The 13,008-nt window shown below is 55.8% G+C and overlaps 1 protein-coding gene across 1 annotated transcript in view; it reads right to left on the reverse strand.

Moving 5' to 3' along the window:
- VSTM2L (V-set and transmembrane domain containing 2 like) overlaps positions 1-6,339 on the reverse strand; it is a 37,128-nt gene extending 30,789 nt beyond the window's left edge. The window contains exon 1 of the mRNA XM_055303123.1: positions 6,162-6,339. Within this exon, the coding sequence (XP_055159098.1) occupies positions 6,162-6,282 (121 nt within the window). The 5' untranslated portion in view covers positions 6,283-6,339. The remainder of the gene's footprint in view (positions 1-6,161) is intronic.
- Between the last annotated feature and the right edge of the window lie 6,669 nt (positions 6,340-13,008).

Here is a 13,008-nt window from a genome sequence, read left to right on the forward strand (position 1 = left end):
ACCCACGGTGTGCTGACTTCTCTGCCCACTTCTCCGGTCTGTGCTCCTTGGGGAAATAAAGCAGGGATTCCCTCCATGACACCCCCACCTAGTAAGTGGTCGGCTCCAGCTTGCATCTCTTGTGTGACAGGGAGCTCACTACTTGGTGCCCCCCCTGCCCTGGGAGTGCCTTTTCCGGGCTGAACATCATCTCCGTTTCTTCACTCTTATCACAATTTATACTTATATATTTTTTATGGGTTTAGTTGTCTGAGCAAGAACCTTATCTGTCTTCTTCACTAATATGTCCCCAGTGGCTAAAAGAGCCTGGTACATGGCAGGTGCTCAACCGATATTTGTTGAATGAATGAAGGAATCAATGAATGGTCGCTTCTAATAGCTGACAGCAGCCTCTGCTAGGCCAGCAGTTCCCGATGAGAGTACAGAGTCCGGGGGGCAGGGGGCAGCGCGTGCGCCAGCAGCCCCCACGTCCAGTCATTCCTACACACAGACCTGCCTCTGTACCACCCTCACTGTTCTGTCCTTAATGTTTTCCTATAAACTAACTCACTATTTTTTAATATCCCCGTTAGTCTCATCCTAAGCAATCATATCTGTGAAATCACAGTCTTGATGTGCTGGTTTTATTTTTCCAATCCACATTAAAATAAATGCATAACTATTAAAACATAAGAGGTTTGTCTAGGTTCTGCCTAAACCCATCTCTCAGTAGGACCCAATCCTGCTGAGGGTCCCAGGGGTTCTTGGGAGAGGGGGTTTCAACTGGGTGTGATGGAGTGGAGTCCCAAAGATCCCTCTGGCGACTTCCAGGAAGGGGAAGGGGCCTGCTCTTGACGAGGGTGACCTGGAGGAGTCGCAGCCCCTCTGCCTCCCCAGCCCCACCTGCCTTCTCCACAGCAGCAGGTGCCAGAGGGACCTCAGGGCCTCCAGGTGGCAGAGGGGAAGATTTCTTCCCCCAGGGAGATCACAGCCCCTTTTTCTCATAGAAGAGTCTCACCTCACCAGGGTCAGGGAGAGGGGTGCACACACCCTGGCACCCCGTTACCCTCAGGGCTGTAGCATCTCATACGCACTCCAAGGGTCCTGGGTCTGCCTACTGCATAATCAGCCTTGGCCACCCGGGGATGTCCTTGTACTGGTCAGTGAGGATGAGGGAGGGGATCCAACCTTGTGATCGTTCTACTAAACACACGGCTTCCCTATGAAATTAAAATTACGTGAATGTTTCAAACTGCATTAACTTGGAATACACAAAAGTTTTAGCATTCAGACCTCAGATTTCTCCCTCCTCCTCCTCTCTGGGACTCAACAGCATTGTGAGCCTGGGCTCTGGAGTCACGGTCCTGGGTTCAAATCCAGACTCCGACACTTGCTAGGTGAGCGACCCTGGGCAAGCCTTCTAACCTCACTGAGACTCCGTTCCCTCATGAATACACTGGGCCAGGGGAAGTCCCCTCCTTTGAGGGCTCTCGTGGGGGTCAAGTGAGACAACACCATTTAAGGCCCCGGCATGATGCTCAGTAAACATTTGCTTCTGTACATTTCTCACCTTATTTGCACAGAGTTGGATAAGGTGACCCCAAAAGCCAAGGGGTGACCTCCCAGGCCATTCGGGCAAATGTACCCTTGCCCATGGCCTTGGTCCTGCCCTCCATCTCCTGTCCAGGGGGCTGACCACCCTCCCTCACCCCTGCCCCTGCCCCCTTGTTTGTCATGAGGAGACTTCCCCCCAACACCTCTGCTGTCACTGTGTCACCGTGTCACCGTGGAGATGAGCCGAATTCCTGTCCTGCCGGCTGCCCACGGCTCCCGCTGCTTCGGGAAAAGGCCGCCGGAGCCGCTGATAGGCAAGGTGTCAAAACCAATTGGTGTGAAGGACTCGGGGAAAACCGCTTGTGAGGGCCAATTCCCCACAGGAGGCCGGGAACCCTCAGCCCAAGGCTGAGTGTTTACGGGCGTAATTGATAGAATAATCACCAACACCCGAGACAATGCGAACACATTTTTAACATCATAACCTTCGGAAGACAGCACTCAATTTTCTCCATCTCCCAGCCACCAAACTAGCCGGCTTATTGGTGGCGAGATACCCACAGTTCGGTAAGGAATGAGAGGATGCCAGAGTGGGTTTTCAGTGCGCAGGCCGTTTGCCAAACGGCCGGTGGCCCCCGCCCATCCCTCAGCACCCTGCTGCTCCCTCCTGGCAACAGAGAACCTCAGGACAGTGAGTCACTCAATGGACAAAGCACTGGGCCAAGCCAGGATCCGTGTCTGCATTGGGGTGTATTAATAATTGAAGGTGCTGGTCTAGGTGTGTGTGCATGCGTGTGTGTGTGTGTGTGTGTGTGTGTGTGTGTGTGTGTGTGTCTGGGCGGGAGTGGAAGGACGGATGTTTGCTGCAGTGTAAGGCTTCCTGGGGCTCCTCTGAGGGTCCATATGCCTACTCCAGCTTGGCCCTCTCCCTCTCTTGCAAAACTGAACCAACCCAGCAGCCCCTGGCACCAGACAATGTGCCGTCCCTACACGTGTCATCAGGCCGGGGTGAGTCTAAGGCAGTGGCTCCCCAACTCCAGGCTGCCCTGGAATCATCTGGAGAGTTTCTTAAAATGAAGATTCCAGGGTCTCATCAACAATCATTTTGGCCAATGGGCCTGGGGGTGGAGGGGTTGGACCCTGGGATCTGCATTTTAACACACTCCCTGGTGATTCCAAGGCAGGAGGTCTGCAAAGATCCTGCCCTCCAGACCCCTGCCTGGCCAAGATCTGGAAAAAAGGGCTGGAGAAGGAGTCCAGCCCAGCCATCTTCTTTTTCCAACTGGCATGCGGCCTCAGCAAGATCCCGTCCATCACTTTCCTAAGCTGCTGGCTCTTCCTGGTGGCACCCACTGTGTTACCAGTTCTCTGGGGAGCTGGAAGGGAGCACTGAGATAGGGCTCTGCAGAAGGAGGAAGTCTTGTCACGTGACTCGCCAAACCTGGCCAAACCTGCTGGGAGGTCGTCCTGGAGGAGGCAGGCATAGCTCTCCAGCTCTCAGCGCGGACTCAGTGACCTTGGGCAAGTCGCTGGGCCTCTCTGAACCTCACTATCCTCATATGACCAATGCCAGCTTTGTGTGAATAACGTCAGTCTCCGTGAGTTAACACTGGCAAGGGGTTCGGCAGCACGTAGCCCACAGTAGGCAGTTCACAAATGCCAGCTCCTCCACCTGCCTCCCCCACCTCTGCTGGGCTCAGCGCAATGCGCTAACCCTTTCTGATGAGAAATAATCAAAACAGTGGCCATTAACTGAGTACCTACTGGGGACAAACACAGACCATCACGATTGGGATTGGGACCAGCCTCCCAATATCCTATGCCTCCCTAAAAAGCATGCACTGTTCACCCCACATTCATTCTTCATGCCTTTAAAAGGCCCTCTGCGAAGTGGCCCGAGGGGAGGTAGCAGAGAGATGGGAAGCAAGACAGATGTCCTTGCTGACCCAGCTGACCACGGGCTCTTCCTGTGACAAGTCCCGGGGGCAAGGCATTAGCCTGGAGGCTGGGCTGGGCTCAGATTGAGCTGGAGAGGTGAGGAGCCCCCAAGTGGTTGGGGTCCATGGGCTCCTCTGGAGGCGGACCACTTCCAGCCTCCCATCCCCACCTCCAGACATCGAGACGCCTCCCTAACCCGGCCACATTTCCTGAATCAGCTGAGGACACGCGGAGCCCAGGAATAATGAAACGATCAGGCTCCAATCTGCTAAACAGCAATTTCTGGGCTTTTTCAGCACACACAGCTTTTATCAAATTGGTATTCTCCTCCTGAACACAAATGGCTTATTAGACATGACCCACTTATTCGCCGCGTCTCACTATCATTAATAACAGTTTCTTTTTGTGATTAAGTGAGTGGCTCCAAACCCTTCCTGTGGTCGGGCGCTTGGCCCAGCAGAGGGGCAGCCGTGGGGCTCCCCGGGATCCACTGCTTGGTGACTTTGAAACCTGGCAATGTCGGGAGAAGGCAGTCTGACCCCTGCGGAGCAGCCTGGCCTTCTCGTTTCGTGAGGGACGCAAGGAGCCCCAGAGGGCTGACCCACTCGCCCAGAGCTGCCCAGGGGGTCAGGGAGAGAAGCCAGGTTTCCCCACAGTCAGTGCTGAGTCCTCTCCGTCTAGCTCCTCCTCTGGGCCTGAGCGGGACCTGGCCGGGGTTCAGAGGCGACATTATAGCCGGCAGGGCAGAGCTGTGCCCCTAAGCAAGCCTGGCACCAGGGGGCAGCCAGAGACTACCACACAAAGGGCAAACCCCGATTCCCTATGAGGGGCCACCTCGGGGCCTCACGACTGACAGAGCAGCACCCAAATCCTTGGGCCCTGATGCTCTAGGGACAGGATGACCGTAAACCTCAGAGCCCCAGTCCTCGTATCTCTTGGGACTAGAAACTCAGGAAAACCCTTCCTTGGAAAACCCTCCTCGTATAAGTTCTAACCATGCCAAGGAACTGAGGAGAACGAGGAGGGGAGCGGAAGGAGGAATTCCCAGTTTCCTTTAAACGGGAGGGAATCTGACAGGGAGATGAATATCCTGGAAAAGGCTCTGTCTTTGCCCAACAGACCCTGGGGCCAGTCCCGGCTCAACCACTCACTCACTGTGTGACCTTGGGCAAGTCCCTTCACCTCTCTGAGCCTTGGTTTCTCCATCTGTAAGCTGAGGATCAAAATCACCCTTCCCCTGTTTACCAGTGCTCCAGCCAGGTCGGCAGAAATTTGATGAGGGATATGAAGAGTACAGAGATGAAAGAGAGAGCACTTATACCAAACGTGGTGAGGCAGAAGGGCGCAGGGACTCGTGGTTCCCGAAAAGCAGAGACCCCCCCCCCCACCCGAGAAGGGCTTTGGAAGCCTCTACTCCTCCCCCCTTGAACAACCCCACTGGGGCATCAGGCCCCAGCAAAGCCTCCTCTAATTACCCACCCCCACCCACTTTCCCATTAGAATAAATCACACAGTTCTCCGTTCTTTGTGCAAACCTCCCCCCACCAGCCCTGGGCATACGGTGCCCAGCACCGGTGCTGCAGCCTCCCCCAGCAGACTGGGAAGGGATGGATAGAAGAAGGGTCTCCATTTTCATCTATGCTCTGGTCCCCATTCTGGAGCCTGGCTCATGGGGGTAGGGGGAGCCCCCACAGCTAGCAGCCTCAGATGCTACAACTCTGCTGCCAACTTGGGCTCCTCTGGGGCCGAAAGGAGCTTCTGACACTCGGGCAACCAATGTGGGATTGCTTGCTTGCTCCCTGGCTCCCATGGCGGCTGAGTTCATTTCCCACCTTTCAGTCCTAGGTGCCGAGGATGAGGATGGGTGAGTACCCTTCGGAAAGATGGCAGGGGCTTTCTGCCCACCCCCAGAGACAGACAAAAGCACCTGGAATCCTCCTTCTTCCCCTTCCGCGCCTGTGGCTGGAAGCAGCAATCCCAACTATTCCAATGTCTTTGAGGGGCTCCCACCAAGCCTTCATCACCCACCCTGCAGGGGCAGCTGTGGTCCCAGACTACTGGTTCCCAAGTGGCAGGGTCTTCGGTCCCCCAGGACCTTTCCCGGGGGGCTTCAGGGGCAGGTGAGGAGTGGAGGGGGATGAGGGCAGCTGCAGGGTTAAGCCCACAAAAGGGAAAGGCAGATGGGCAGAGGGGAGTGGGCGAGCAAAGTGTGTTCACAAGTGTGTGTGCGCGTGTGTCTGCAGGCAGAAGGGCAGGCAAGAGTTGTGCAGAGTGTGAGCGCCTGGGTGCCAGCGGGCAGGGTGTGAGCCCACCGACCTCGCGTGTGTGCGCCGCGGGCATGAGTGTGAGTGTTTATGAGTGAGGAGGGGATGCAGCAGGGTGAGGGCGGGAGTTGTGAGTGTGCCCGCGGCTGTGCAGGTCCGTGGGGTCCTGGGGCGTGAGGATCGCGAGTGTGCTGGGGGGGGGCTCTCCCCGCCGGCGGGAGCGGGGTTGCCCACGGGGCGCCCCCTCCTCTGCGGGGGGGGGGGCGCGGGGGCCGGGGCGGGTCCGGGGGCCCGGCAGGGGGCGCCGCGGGACTCCCTCCTTCCCGGCCCGGCGCGGGGTCCAGCCCGGGCGCCGCCAAGTTGGGAGCGGCGCGGCCCGGGGTGGGGTTCGGTGGGGAAGTCCGCGCGGGCGGCGCCCGAACTCACCGTGGCCGGAGACGTGGTTGTCCCAGGGCGCGTGGCCGGCGGGCCGCGTGGCGCCTCCGAGTTGCAGGAAAAGTGCCAGGTAGTGGAGGGCGCCCAGCGCCACGGCGAGCGGGGCCCCCATGCTGCGCGCTCGGGCCGGGGCGCCGCCGCCTCACATCGGGGCTCGGCCGGCCGCAGCCCCCGCGCCCGCGCCCGCGCTGCCGTGCCCGATGCGGCCCGGCTGCCCTCGCCGCCCCGGCCCAGCGCGGCCCAGCGCGGCCCAGCGCGGCCCAGCGCGGCCCCGGCCCGGCCCGGCTGCGGGGAGCGAGCGCACGCCCCGCCGCCCGCCTCCGACTGCGGGACTCTTCCCTTCCGCGGAAGGCCACTCCGCTCGGCGCCGCGGCCGCCGCACCCCTCCCGCCCGCCCGCCCGCCCGAGGAGGCGGCGGCGGAGGGATCTGCCGCTTGATTTATCATCAAAGTTTTGCCCAGGCTGGGATTTTTAAAGCGGTACCCGCCACGTCCCCCGCCCGCGAGCGCCCCTGCGGGGGCGGGGCGGGGCGGGGCGGGGCGGGGGGAGCCCCTCCAGGGACCCGGCCCCCGCGGAGCCTAACGCCGCCGGCTTCAGAAACAGGCACACTCTCCTGCGGGATGAGGAGAAAGACCAGTGCCCCTGCCGCCAGGCCCCGGGGGCTCCGAGGGAGTCCCGACTTTGCCAGCGGGGCGGGGCCGGGGTTAGGGGTCGGCGGAGGAGGGGTGGGGGGGAGGGTGAGGTAGGGCAGCAGCCTGGGCCGAGGCCCGGGGGGCGCGGTGAGGGCCCCGCCGAGGCTTTAGCTCCCCCGTGATCCTGCCCGGATGTTTATCCCCGTGTGAGCCTCAAAGTTCTCATCTGAGAAATGGGAATAGCAGCCACCTCCAGGGGTCCTGGTGAGGATTTGTGGAGTCGGGTGTTAAAGCGCTTGGCATAACGCCGTCCCCGTGGTTGGGAGTGAATAGGTATCGCTGCTACTATCCTCCTCTCTGTGTCTCAGTTTTCCTGTCTGCATAGTGGGAGTGAGGCAGGCCAGTTACCGGGGCTCCTTCCAGCTTGAAGACGCTGGGCCCCACGCGGTGGATTGGATCGCCCCCTCCTGGACTGTAAGCCTCTCTTCCTCGGACGCTGGGCCTAGATGGAATGGATGTTGGAGGGGCGGGCAGGTAACAAAGCCACTCCCATTCCCAAGATCAGGAATCCAAAGAGATTCCCCGCTTCCTTCCCTGACGGTTTTACTGGGGCTGTTGGGACAGACCTTCAGGACGGACGTGAGGGCAGACAGGTGGCCTCATTTAAAAGATGAGGAAGCGCATTAAATCAGAGACATTGCTTCTCCCAGGTGTCACAACGAGTCTGAGACGAGGTCCCTGATGCCAGGCCAGGGTCCCCTCCCGCTCTCATCCCTTGTCCTTCCTTCCCCAGGCCTCGCCCCCGACCCGGTCCTGTCCGCCGCGGCTTCAGCACCGCGGGGGAGGACAGCGTCAGCTCGCCCCCCATCCTTTTGGCCTCGGGGACCTCGCCTGGGCGGGCGCTTAGATTCGAAGATTCAGCACCGTGGACAGACCTTCCGGTTTCCTCTCCCGCCTCGCAGAATGGCAGTGAGCACTGCAGTCCACTCCCCTCTCCACAGACTACAGATAGATCCAGCATTGTGGACAGAGCCCCAAGTTCGAGAATGAGGTTAGAGCCCGAGGGACAGCTCCCCACCCCATCTTTATTCTGCCCTTGCATAGCCCCCCCCCCAGTGTTATGGCGGGCAGCACACTGGATGGGGCCTACGGCCTCCAGCAGCAATCCAGTTCGTTCAAAACTGTGGACAGACCCCTGAAGCCGCCAATTACATGCGCTGTGTTTCAGCACAGCGGAGCTCCCACAGGACGCTACTTTCAGCACCGCGGACAGATCCCCGCCATAGCCCCAACACCTTCCTGCCCACATTCACTGGAGGAAGAGGTTGGTTTTGCCTGATTGACTCACTTCTTTTCACTTCCTTCCCACACAGAGATGGTACTTAGGCTGCCCTGGCATGGCCAGGTGTCTTGGACTCTACAAATGCATTTTCTCATTCATTAACTTGAGCCTCACTCCCAATAGAAAGGGGCTCCATAGCCCCCATTATAAAGATGAAGAAACAGAATCTTTGAGATCACGTAGCAGCACCAAGCCTGAAACCCAGACTTTCAATTCCAGCCTGAGATCTCTCCAGGACAATGTGGTGGTTGAACTGGGTCTCAAACCCAGCCAGGGCTTTTTCTTCTTAACCCACAGACTGCAGGCAGGGGGGCCCAGGGAAGGAGACAGGGAGGAAGAGATTAGAAGAGGGAAAACGAGAGACTCCACTTGAGGGCTTCCAAGGAAGAAGGTCAGGGTGGGACAGCAACATACTGCTGCTCTGCCACTAACTCAATGCTTCAATGCTTGACCTTCAAAAATCATTTCTCCTCATAGTTCTGGAACAGGGTTAAACACAGTGACCTCTAAGTCTCCTTCAAGGCCAGACCTCCGGAGATTGTCTGACTTTGAAAAGGCGTATGCTGTGAAGGCTCTGCCCCAAACCTTCCAATGGCCTTTTTTATTACAGAAACCCCAACGTCTCTAGCTTGCACTCAAGGTCCCAGCCTCACCTCCTGCACATGCCCTCTGCCCAAATACCATTTCTACCACGTTCCCTCCCTGAACATGCCTGAACTTCATGATATCCTTTGCCTTTCAGGTGTTCCCCCCTCCTCTTGCGTGCCTTCCGCTTTGTCTGGTTGAGTCCCCCATAGACCAAGGTCCAGTCTGAGTCCCCCTGGAAGGTAATGACTTTCCTAGCCCCCAAGCCTCTGTTGGCCCATCACTGTGTGCCCAGTACCGGGCTAAGAACTTACCTTATCCCACTTCATCTTCAGAACAACCAGGCCACATACAGTAGAATAGTATGGTTGTAAGTATGGATACTAGTTTTGAATCCTGCCACTTGCTAGCTGTGTGACCTTAGACAAGTTACTTAGCCTTTCTGTGCCTCAACATCCTCATCTGTAAAGTAAAGATTATAATATCTCCATCACAAGATGATTGTGAGGGCTAAATGAAAAGCACTACATGGAAAGCCCTCAGAACAGTGCCTGGCACATGGTAAATACATACACATGTTGGCTATTATTATTATCATTATTGCTGTTATTATTTACAGACAAAAACAGATGCTCAGGGAGGTTAGGTATCTTGTCCAATGTCACACAGTAAGGCAGTTTTAGAGCTATTCTGAGGCTAGCTATTCTCTATTCTCTCTTCTATTCTCTAGTTTTCTAGAGCCCATGATCTTAGGCAAAATACCTAAGGACTTCTAATTCAACCGCCCTCTTTGCAACATAGGAAACTAAGGCCCAGAGAAGGTAAGTGACTCCCTCAGAGTCACACACCCAACCATGACAGAACTAGATCCAGGTCCTCTGTCTCCCAACTCGGGGCTCTCTCACTATACCATACTGTCCCATTTGCGTTTCCTGAAGCACCTAAATTGCAGCTAATAAATCACATTCACATCTATGATCTCATAATTCATGCAACAAACCCTGAGGCCAGTATTATTATTACCTTATTTCTTTTACAGATAAGGAAACTGAAGCTCAGAGAGGTAAGGTAACAAATACGAAGTTGCACAGTGAGGTGAGGGGGAAGCTGGAGGTGAAAGGAAGAGTCCCCAGCTTGAATTTCTCCCCTGCTTAATTCTGTCTTTTCTGCTCATGGATCCACGTGCAGTCACTGTGGAAGCTAAATGTCCAATGGAGGCAGGAGGTAACCAAATACTATCCCAGAAAATAGTTGCCACGAATTCACCAGGGTGGGTGATTCTTGTCACTCTCTTCACTCTGGGAATGCTCCAGGGGAGAGTAAACATCCCATCCCTGGAGGCAATTAAACAAGCATCTAGTAGTCACGTGGATGCCATGAGGCAAATATCACTGCTATTCCCATTATCCAAATGAGACTCAGAAGGTGAACATCATGTCAGGTATTGCAGGTGGGAAAGGCAATCTTTTTATTATTATTATTTTTTAGATTTTATTTATTTATTTGAGAGAGAGAACACAAGCCAGGGAGAGAGAGGGAGAATCAGACTCCCCGCTGAGCAGGGGCTGGATCCCAGGACTCTGAGACACTTAACTGAGCCACTCAGGTGCCCCAAGACGATGTTTTTCAAGTTCACCCCAAGCAAGGCATCTTGCACTATCGCCTGCCTCTGACCCAAGCTCCCTGGAGAGCCTCCACCCTCCCCTTGACTCAGGGAGGCCACCCTCTCCCTCCCCTCCTTGAGAAGTGTCACTTGAGCACCATGGCTCTGTCAGTGGTAACAGCCGTAAGATTTGTCCTTTTAATCCAGAATCAATAACAAATTTCATTTAAAAATAAATTAAACCAGGCATTGGAAATCATTCACCGTGTGGGCCAGGGCCCTATATAGCGCCGTCTAAATGGCTTCCTTTCGCTCATCCATCAATGCCAAGAGGGGGGAAATACCTAAGCTGCCTGATTCATGGAGAAACTACTTAAATGTATCAGCCCCTAACAATGAGCAATGTGAGCCTGGAGTTGAACCTTTTAACACACCAATAACATGTGGAGCGCAGCTTCATGAGAGCTTATCAGAGACCCCACGGTCACTGGCTTCGAGGGAGCCCATTTATAAGGGGGAACAATGGCTTCAGGATGTAGTCGCCTAATTTCCAGAATGCATTACTGAGCTCAGAGGAGCACTGGAATTCTATTAAACTCTTATCTGCCAGGGGAGGGTGTGAAACCGGCGGGGAAATCCAGACTTGGCACCGACATGCCCAGAAAGCACAGGGGCTGACCCGAGGAGGTGGCCGAACAAACCCAGAGGAAGGGAGGTGGCAGGCGGGGCCCCGGATGTGTGAAAATGTGCGTTAATAGCGCTCCAGTTTCCAGAGATTACGTTTACATCAGCGAATAAAACTTGGCAATAAAACATCGGAGCCGCGTCTCAGACAGCATTTCCTTTTACAGCCCGGTGTATTTCATTCATTATAACAGGAGGCAAGGAGCTTCAGGTGTCCCCATTTCTCCCCCTTTAATTAAATTTCCTAAATTACTGCCCAAGATTTGGATAAAGCGAAAGACTTACGGCTCCGCTAATCGCCATCGCAAGCTCCCGCCCCTCACGGTGGTGGCCCTGACTGTACCAAGCTCCAATATTATTAAAGTGAAATACTGTGAGCACTGCCTGCCTGGGCCCTGGCTTGTGAAAGGAGATGGAACCTCAGGAGAGGAATTGGTCCGTGTCCAGGGAAGAGGCCTAGGTTCCAGGACTGGTTTTTCCATCACCTCACTGTGTGACCTTAGGCAAGTTACATCCCCCTTCTCTGAGCCTCAAAGGTCCCCCCCACCCCTTACCCTAAACATCCATCTTGAGGCTCTTAGGACTGATCTGGGGCTGAGGTAGCCCTTGAATGCACACTGGCATGACTTGGGGAGCTTAAAAAATTTTAATGCTGAGAGATACTGACACAATTGGTCTGGGGTGAGGCCTAGGCATCAGGCTTTTATAACATCCCCCAGTGATCCCAGCGCCCAGCTGGGGTTGAGCACCACTGGCCTCGACACAGAGCTATGAGATGTTCATGGACTTACGCCTCTGAGGAGTCTGGCTGTGTCTGCAGAGGCCCAAGCCCCACCCCTGGGGCTTCTCTTTCAGTCTGACTGGAACATTCCCAGGCACCTGGGAATCGGCTCACTCCCCAGGTACCCAGGTGGCACCCGGTGGGCCACAGTGAGGACTGCAACAGCTGAAAGGACAGTGGCTCTTCCTCTCCTGTTCCTTGAATTGGGCCCAGCCAGCCTCTTGGGCTGAGGAAGCCACCTGCCCCTGTGCTTACCGGGAGGGTGGCACAGGGGGCCAAATGGTGACTGCTACCCAGGTCTGGGGTGCTCCTCTCTTCTGCTGATGCCTTTATCCGTTCCCCCACAAGTGAGGCAGGAGCCTGGAGTGGCCTCTACAGTTGGGTCATGTCCCTGTCATGTGAGCCTCCAGGTTCTGAAGTCTCTGTCCATGGGTGCCACCCTTGATGCAGACCCAGGTTCTCGTCTGTGTGGACTCGGAGCCTTCATCTGTATTCTGCTGTACTCTGCCTCTCTCAGAGCTCATGTTCTGACCAGGAAGGGCTGAGGCCAGAGGCCAGGGGAGGGGGAGGTCATCCAGCCAGTCCCATCGCTGCCAGCCTGCATGACCCCGTGAAGACCAACGGGCCACTTGGAGGTTTTGCTTCTGGATTCCAGTCTGGGTGGACCACATAGAGTGAAGGCATCCTCTAAAGCTTAGAATTTAAAATATTGAAGGGTCATCCAAGATCAACCACTACTGCTCCCACTGTATAGACTGAGGCCCAGAGAGGGACGGTGATAAGCCTGAGATCTCACGGGGAGGAAATGGCAGAGCCACGCCAAGGACCCAGGGCTCCTGACTCCAGGAGACCTTTTTCCTCCACGTGTCTTTGCCTGAGGAGGGCAGGTAGGGCCCGAAGACCTCCCACCTTGTGGCTCCCCAAAGGGGGCACCTCTCCAAGATCCAAAGAACCCTTATAGGCCTTACCCCTCAAATTGTAACCCAAGCCCATAAATTGTGCTCTACCAAGGCCAGAAAGATGTGCATGTGGAGTGTGTCTGTGTTGTCCCAGCGAGGAGCCTAGTGATAATCTCCATCAAAGGCAATTAATTGCATCAGAGAGACGGGGTTCCTGGGCCCTTCACCCTGCAAACCGAGGGCTTATTAAACACGACGGGACAGCAGAGCCTCTGCCAACTCAAGGCTCTGCTTGTAGGAGTGTTTTTTAAA

Source organism: Nyctereutes procyonoides, unplaced genomic scaffold, assembly GCF_905146905.1.
Source record: "Nyctereutes procyonoides isolate TBG_1078 unplaced genomic scaffold, NYPRO_anot_genome, whole genome shotgun sequence".
Taxonomy (NCBI): domain Eukaryota; kingdom Metazoa; phylum Chordata; class Mammalia; order Carnivora; family Canidae; genus Nyctereutes; species Nyctereutes procyonoides.